Raw genomic sequence first — 8082 nt, 5'->3', positions numbered from 1 at the left:
GGGGCGGATTCTAAGCTAACAACTTGATTCAGGATGGCGCTCCTCCGATGGGAAGCACCCCCTGCTCGGCATAGCTCGACCGCCAGTGCCGAAGCGGTGGCACAGACCCTCCAGAGCTGTACCCAGAATACGAGGCTCTCTCACTGCCGGCATCGTGCCGGCAGAACGCCCTTCACAGACACCCTAGCAGGCCGCCGCTCGTCACCTCTGGGACTGCCGTCAAGCCAGCCTCCACTTCGAAAAACACAGTCAAGTCAGCCCGCACGGTTTTTTTCAGTACACGTATATACTAGTCATTACGGTACGAGCGTGTAAAACTGACTTCAAAATAAGAGCAAACTTCCGGTGAACGTGATACGATGAAATACGCCTTTAAATACAGATACAGTAATAGATTAAACTAATAATGAATTTTATGAATGATGAATAGAAAACAATACTATGCACCATTTCCTTCTAAATCTAGTCTGAAATTAGAGACACGTTTGCTCATGAATGTGATTTTCTATCTTTTATTTTGAAATTCAAAATCAAAATGTCCCAATATTGGAAGAGTTACCTTCCTATCCTATTCTATTCATCATTCATAAAATTCATGATTAGTTTAATCTATTACTGTATCTGTATTTAAAGGCGTATTTCATCATATCACGTTCACCGGAAGTTTGCTCTTATTTTGAAGTCAATTTGTACAGCTCGTACCGTAATGCCTAGTATATACGTGTACTGAAAAAAACCGTGCGGGCTGACTTGACTGTGTTTTTCGAAGTGGAGGCTGGCTTGACCGCAGTCCTCTGGGCAGGCCACTGCACGACATCATAACCACTGCGGACACCATCCGACGACTGTGCCGGCGGACAATCCCGACGAGAAGAGGAGGATGCTTCATCAGCGGAGGAATGCTTAACCCCGCATTGAATCACGTTGGTAGCCTGGTGGACTCAAAAACCAAAAGTATGGATGTTTAAAGAATGTAATTGGGTTCTACTTATAAGCTCTGTGAGGATTTAGGGAAACTAATTTCAGTAATCGATCTTCGCAAAAATAGACGATCTTCGGTACGTTTACGGCGTATAAATGACTGGTGGAGGAAATAACACACCTATATTATAATTATGGCGAAACTCAATTCAGGTTCTGAAAATGTTGAAACTTGTATGTTCTGTTTGATAGCCGACGACCAAGACAAAAAAACGGAAGTTATCAAAAAGGTAAGATCCTTTAAACTAAAGAAGGAGCCCAGGTCAGCGCACCATGTGCGGAAGCCTGTTACACTTTTGATTCAGACACTGTGGGTTAAATAAGCTTTGATGGAACTTAATATGTCATGTCTGCGGCCTTATGCCATCAAACAATAACATACTAACGTAGAACATCGCAGCATTCTCATTCCTGTTTGACAAAAACGTATATTACATATTATTGACTTGATTTACAAGTCAAAAAGTACACACAAAATAAAATACTTGATGGTAGAGCACAGACTGTATCATAGAGGGGGTTAAATATTTGGTCAGACTGCTATAGACAAGCCAAAAGCATTACTATTATGCTGATTATTATTATTAGAAAGAGACCAGATGGGCTACAATCTCCCTCACAGTGAAACTTTGTTTCCACACAGTGAAAGTGGAAGTGTCTTTATGCACACAACATGGGCATTATACCTACTAGTTCCTACTGTGTACATACAACGGTTACAGATTGAATACACACATTTCAACAATGCTGCATTCACAGGCCTGCAGATTAACGCGTGTGTTTTGTCTCTACATGTCCATCCCCTCCAACAGAACAAGGAGCTGGTGTGTTTTAGAGACATTGCCCCTGCTGCTCCTCACCATTACCTGGTTGTACCCAAACAGCACATACACGACTGCTCCTCACTGCACAGCGGACATGTTGACCTCGGTCAGTTACAGAGGACCACTACAAACTAGTATAAGTATACTGCAAATACCACGATCCTACTGAGCTGCTACAACTACTGCTGATAATACTCCTACTACGACTTGTTTTACTACTTTTGGTATACTAGAACTATATCTATAGCACTGCTGCTGAAACTACTTCTGCAACAATACAACTGCTACTTTGAGATGTACTCATAAAACATCTACTTGTACAATAGCACCGCTATTCATTTTTTTTTCAACTGCTTCAGTTTATTGCGGTAATAAGCTATACCTCTTTTTTTATAGAGTCAGATCTTTCCAAAAGAAATAACTGAGTCTTGTATCCAACAGTTGAAAGGATGGTTAAAATGGGGAAAGCTGTACTACACGACCAAGGGGTGGCTGATATGAAGGACATAAGGTGTGTGTGTGTTACCTTTTAATTAACACAAAGTTTAAAGGAATAGTTTGACAAGACCTCCGCCAGAAAGCGAAAAGTGCATTTCCTAAAATGTTGAACTTTTGCAATAAGTAATGAAAAAGTATAATTGTTTAAAATGTACGATGCACCTTTAAACTAAAAAAAAAACTATATTGTTGTAGCTTAAAATGGAATGATTGGTGGGAACACACTCTGTCCCAAAAAAATAATCAAGGTGTTATATTTTGCCATGGACAGTTCTAAAACTGTACTCTGACTTGCTTGTCACATGACATTGATGTGTTTTCCTCTGCAGCCTGGGGTTCCACCCACCTCCCTACACTTCAGTTGATCACCTCCACCTTCATGTGCTCGCCCCCGCCAGCCAGATCTTCCAGAAAAAGAAGTATAAATTCATCCCATGTTCCCACAGGTTTGTGACTGTGAGTATCGAGGACGAGAAATTATTGTTCAATACGATGATTTAGACATTTGTACTTATTCTTATTTATTACTTACTCATTACTTTTTTTGTGTTGCTTTCATAAACTACTGTGATCAAACAAATATTCAAATATCAGTTGTAAATGGTGCCCGACACCACTTAGTGACTTTCTCCTTTGTTCTGCACCATTTCATTCCCGTTTGTTGCCTCATCCAAATGAATGTTTTTCTCTTTACAGGAACAACATCTGAAGATGCATCTAAAGAATATACAGTAGCTCCACCAGGCGTTTGGTGTATCATTATGAGACAACGTTATAAACTGTCATCTGAAGAGAACATTATCTGGAAAGCGTTTCAACAAATGAGATAACGAAGCAGATACATTACCGTATTTTCCGCACTATAAGGCGCACTTAAAAGCCTTTAATTTTCTCAAAAACCGACAGTGCGCCTTATAATTCGGAGCGCCTTATATATGGATTAATTCTGGCTGTGCTTAATGACCTCAAAGCGATTTTGTTTGGTACACGGCGCTCTGTCAAAAGGTTTTAGTACGACTTTGGTAAACTACAAAGCCTTGCAGCATTATGGTGCGTTCACACCAAACGCGTTGCGAATATTCGCATTTACTCGCTTTACTCGCGTTTACACGCTTTACTCGCGCCAGTCAAGTTGTGTTCATTTGTGTCTTTCGCAACCAGTTGCGAAAAGGGGGCGTGGCTTATCTCCGTGGCTTGTCTCCGTAAAAACAATTATAAATTCCACCATCCACCACGGTCGAAATAACCACTAGTTCTGCTTTATACTTGTTGTGGACATCCCATAAACGTTGGAACATCTAACGCCCTGGTGTTTGGGTTCATAACATCACCCGTAGGCTCACACAGCTCGGGGAGTTTCACCGACTCCGCCTCGATAGCTTCCGCTACCAGAGCAGCAGCAGCCCAACGGGCGGAGCTGATTGGCTGGCGAGTTGCGAAAGTTGAAATATTTCAACTCTAGCGAAATTTTGCAACACGCGGAACGCGTCTATCGCAACGCCCGGCAAAAAATACGGTAATTAGTTTTGAAAGGAGAGCCGTAGCATTGAGTCGTCACTGGTATATATTATGTTTGTATGTGCAGCAAACAGTATGTTCTTTTAAACTGTTGTATGTACTGTTGTTAACTTTGTATGTATGAATGCATGTTAATTGACAAGTTGGGAAATGAATTGCACTTGTATTGTCAGTGATATATATGAAAACAATGGATTGACTCCATTGAACAGCATAGTTCTGTGTATATGGGTTTGTTGTGATATTTCTTCAAATGTAATTATTTTGCAGACTTTTTGTACAGTGTGTGTTCTTTTTTAAGATAGTTTCTGTTCATTGCTACAACAGACATTAGTACAGCGTTATTAGTTGTATCATTAAAGGGAAAAGGGGCTATTTTAATTTTTCTATGAGCAGTTGCTGATCCAGTCATTAGAAGAAAATAGAACGAAACTTTGAATCAGTTAAACAAGCAAATATATAATGGACCTTTTCCCTGTATTTCTACTCTGCTAAACTGTCCTGGCCGCGTGGTATCAATTTTATCTAATCTAGACCCGAAATGGAATAAACTACCCCCCCCCCCAAAATCCTTTAATTATGAACTAATACAGGTTTTCCTATGAGCTCGATTCGCTCTGTCATCGGCTGGTCGTCCTGACCACAGACACGCCCACACTTCACCGGTAGACTCAACCACACAGCAACGAGCTTTTAGATTGAGACACTTTAAAAACTAACGAATGGCGACTCGGGACGCTTCCGGGAACAAAGACTGTCCCTTCTGCCAAATAGCAGACAACCAGACTGACACGGAAATCCTGCTGAGCGTAAGTACCGACTGTTCATTCGCGTAGAAGAAGAAGTTCAACAGCTGTATAAACTCTCTTCCTCTTCCTCTTCCTTTTCCTCTACAGGATGACGAGCTGCTCTGTTTTCGTGACATAACGCCTGGCGCCACGCATCATTACCTCGTCGTTCCCAGGACGCATATCGACAACTGCACGTGTCTCCAAGGGGCCGACATACCGCTAGGTGACTCACACGTGGGTCTGATTGACAGTCTGGCGGTCAGTAGTGCAATAGATTCAGAAGAGTCAGCAGCCTTCAATTGATTGGCAATGCTCCCCCACGCTGAGAGGTCACGTGGTTTCAGTTAAAGCAAGAAGCTGGAGACGTAACCCTTCAATTCTGATGTTGGTGTACTTTAGAGTCACTGCTCCATTTACAGGGAATAAAGCACTCATAAATAAAGCACCCATTTGGGCTTTATTAGCTGGTTTATACCTGTAATTAAAGCTTGAATGTGTCCTTATTTTGTTGGTGTGATAATGGAAACAAAGCCACTCATCAAGGCTGTATTGCATCCCATCCTGACTTGAACTGGAATAACATGAATGTGTATTCACTCTTCTCTTCTTTACCCACATATACACTTTTTAGACACACTGGAACTGTGGATGGGTCTATCCACTTATTATTCTTACTTTGCTTGCGTCATTTAATGCTTATTGGAAAACAAAAGGTGTACCTGAGATACCGTCTCTCATAGACTTGCATGAATAAGATAATTTTACGCAGTAAATATAATATGTAGTCTTTTATTTTTTTTAAGGCTGTATGACGTGACCACACTGATGTGATGTGTTTTTTTGACAGTGGAGCGTATGGTAGAAATGGGATGGAGTGTACTGAAGAAGACTAAAGTCAGCGACCTAGATGACGTCAGGTAAACATACTGTACCTCCTGAGGTGACATCATCAGCTGTGACTTGTGATCTACTTTTGAAATGATGTTCTGTGTTTCTTCGCGTCACAGGAATGATTTTGGTTTAAATGATTTCCTTTTGTTTTCCCTGGCTTGTTCAAACCCACGTCGCCTGTGTGCAGGATGGGGTTTCATGTGCCTCCGTTCTCATCTGTTCCCCACCTCCACCTCCACGTTTTGGCTCCAGCCAGCGACATGACCTTAAAGTCGCAGCTACGATACGGGCCCCAGACCCACTGGTTCATCACAGTGAGTGATATTCTCAGTAAAACATACTAAAACGTCTTTGTTTTCTTTGTTGTAAATTATGAATATATCTAAACTTTTGAATGTACTTTTTGAATTACATTTCTAACATATAGTATAAACTGTATTACAAAGTAGGTGTCTGCGGTGATATTTCTGGAAACAAAAGTAGAATATAAGTTAATATGCACGCAATTCTGAAAACTTCAACATTGTGTATCAACAAGACTTGAAAAAAAATCTAAATCTTCCAGGACTCATATCTTTACTACTTGCCTCTTTTCAAATTATATACATAGCCACCGAAATTATTAATTATTGTGATTCCATTTTATATTCAAAGTTGTTATGAATGATGTTATAATTGACCCACGACAAAAATCAAGTAATTATTTTGGTGTCATCCTCCAGCCTCACTGTGCACTTTACACATGTAATGCATTTATGTATAAATGTCTTTTATCAGCACTTTATAATCACTATTACACTGAAATGTAATATTGAGAATACTGCACAAGTTCCTTGTTTTTCTCTGTTGCAGGTCGACAAAGTGCTTTCTCAGTTGAAGACTCGCGGCAACGTCAAATGATGAGATACGAGTCTGAAGAGTTTTCTTTCATGTTGACGGGTCATCTCGCTTCACCGAGTGCAATTTTTAATCAGTTCACTACCTGACTTGACATTTTTTTTCCGACAATGAGTTATACTGATGTTTATTCATCCACGCTGCCTGATGACTCATTTGAAGGAGAAAGTGTCAATAAAGCTTTGGATTTTTTTTTAAGGTGGAAACTATCAAACCTTTCCAATAATGGATCCTAGTCCGATCAAATATATAATGTTGTAAAATATAATTACAGTTTTTAGTATATTTATTACAATTCAAACTTTAAACACCTTGAAACCATATTAATCGGTATATATTGGGATGCACAATTACTTTTGTATTATGTTTACATTTCTGTTTGTGTATTAGAAGTGGGTAAATTGAAACGGCTGCTTATGCCTTTTTATTATATATGTATTCATATATTACTCTGTGATCAAATCTGTCCTTAAATATCAATATAATTGTATATATATGATTTTAATAAAATATCTTGTGAAACTCCATATATTGGGAGAAAAATACAGAATTCATTATAAGAACATTATGTTCCTTCAGTTTCAGTATTTACTGTTGGTGTCGCTCCGAAGTCCATTTGTGCTTTTGATGGCATGTGAGATGGCAGTTTGTGCCACTGGGTGTATAGATCTCTGAAGGGTTTGTTGGCAGGTTTTTAGTTTTGTCCTCAAAGTATAATGTACTCTAAAAATCTAAAATTAACAGTGATTCAAGATGCATTGCTGGACTTCATAACAATATCAGTTATTTCTGTGAGCCACTGGATGCCCCATGGTGTACCTTGTTTTGTTTTAGGAGAGCAAACATACACCAATAGGCAATAGGTTGTTATGAGTAGCTGACACTATAATTTCAGCCTGACATCATCCTGCTGTAATTCTGCACTTTATGTTCAGTATCTTCATATTGTAGTACATCAAAATATACACATGTGTATTGTTCCTAAAGGGTTCTGTAAAGTATCAATTTATTTCTGTTGTCAATGTGCGTTAGTACTGAGATTGAAAAAAATAAATATTCAAAAACTTGTGTCGTCGTGAATTTGCTAAAAATTCTGAAGAAGTTGCCCAAAACTATAACGTCTGTCATCAACGGCACATGTCAGAGTCTGGAAGAAACTGTCATACAACATTCAGATCCAATTACATCATCTCTCAGACCAAATGCTTTTTCTATCTTACTGACTCTAAATCTACAATTTGTTGGCATGTCATCGCCTATGGGCATGTCGACATGTTGAGAAGTCTGAGAACAAATATTGAATCGACAGGTTGTTCATTAAATGTTGTTGACAGAAGGAATAGGAATATGCAATGAGCACAAAATGTAAAAAAAAACAACACATGAAGGACTTGATCATAACACAAGGGCCCTCAACAATATGCCCCCCCCCCCCCCCCCCCAAAAGTCAAGAGCATTTAATACACTTAAAAAGCATCATGATTAAAGGAACTTTAATGGTGTCTGCGGTGGAGTCCTTCAGGTCTCTGGGATCCACAATCTCCCAGGACCTGAAGTGGGCCGCCAACATCAACACCATACGGAAAAAGGCCCAGCAGAGGTTGTACTTCCTGCGCCAGGAGCTGCTGATCCTGTTTTACTCCGCCATCATCCAGTCTGTTCTCTGTTCTTCCATCACTGTA

At 39.8% G+C, this 8082-nt stretch overlaps 1 protein-coding gene across 3 annotated transcripts; it reads left to right on the top strand.

Annotated features, from left to right (window-relative positions):
• The first annotated feature begins 735 nt into the window (after nucleotides 1–735).
• LOC117727251 (histidine triad nucleotide-binding protein 3-like) lies at nucleotides 736–7422 on the top strand. Of its 3 annotated transcripts, XM_034527441.1 has the most exons (9): nucleotides 736–954; nucleotides 1794–1911; nucleotides 2247–2316; nucleotides 2633–2759; nucleotides 3000–4630; nucleotides 4718–4835; nucleotides 5460–5529; nucleotides 5691–5817; nucleotides 6356–7422. In XM_034527441.1, exons 5-9 carry the CDS (start codon nucleotides 4544–4546, stop codon nucleotides 6401–6403), a joined length of 450 nt encoding a protein of 149 aa, XP_034383332.1. In that variant the 5' UTR covers nucleotides 736–954; nucleotides 1794–1911; nucleotides 2247–2316; nucleotides 2633–2759; nucleotides 3000–4543; the 3' UTR covers nucleotides 6404–7422. The 3 variants fall into 3 exon arrangements, with proteins under 3 accessions (XP_034383332.1, XP_034383335.1, XP_034383333.1); XM_034527444.1 differs by lacking the exons at nucleotides 4718–4835; nucleotides 5460–5529; nucleotides 5691–5817; nucleotides 6356–7422 and adding an exon at nucleotides 1174–1211 and having other exon boundaries at nucleotides 3000–3522; XM_034527442.1 differs by lacking the exons at nucleotides 736–954; nucleotides 4718–4835; nucleotides 5460–5529; nucleotides 5691–5817; nucleotides 6356–7422 and adding an exon at nucleotides 973–1211 and having other exon boundaries at nucleotides 3000–3522.
• The last annotated feature ends 660 nt before the right edge of the window (nucleotides 7423–8082 follow it).

This window comes from Cyclopterus lumpus, chromosome 24 (genome assembly GCF_009769545.1).
Source record: "Cyclopterus lumpus isolate fCycLum1 chromosome 24, fCycLum1.pri, whole genome shotgun sequence".
In the NCBI taxonomy this organism is placed as follows: Eukaryota; Metazoa; Chordata; class Actinopteri; order Perciformes; family Cyclopteridae; genus Cyclopterus; species Cyclopterus lumpus.
Note: the sequence above shows the minus strand (reverse complement) of the source record. Positions and strands in the feature narration are given on the sequence as shown.

Bases quoted from the DNA above. Each gene is read 5' to 3' on its own strand.
- LOC117727251 (XM_034527441.1), top strand. From the start codon at position 4,544: ATGGCGACTCGGGACGCTTCCGGGAACAAAGACTGTCCCTTCTGCCAA. The intron at 4,836-5,459 runs GTGACTCACACG...TTTTTTTGACAG, and splicing joins AGGGGCCGACATACCGCTAG to TGGAGCGTATGGTAGAAATG. The intron at 5,530-5,690 runs GTAAACATACTG...GCCTGTGTGCAG, and splicing joins AGCGACCTAGATGACGTCAG to GATGGGGTTTCATGTGCCTC.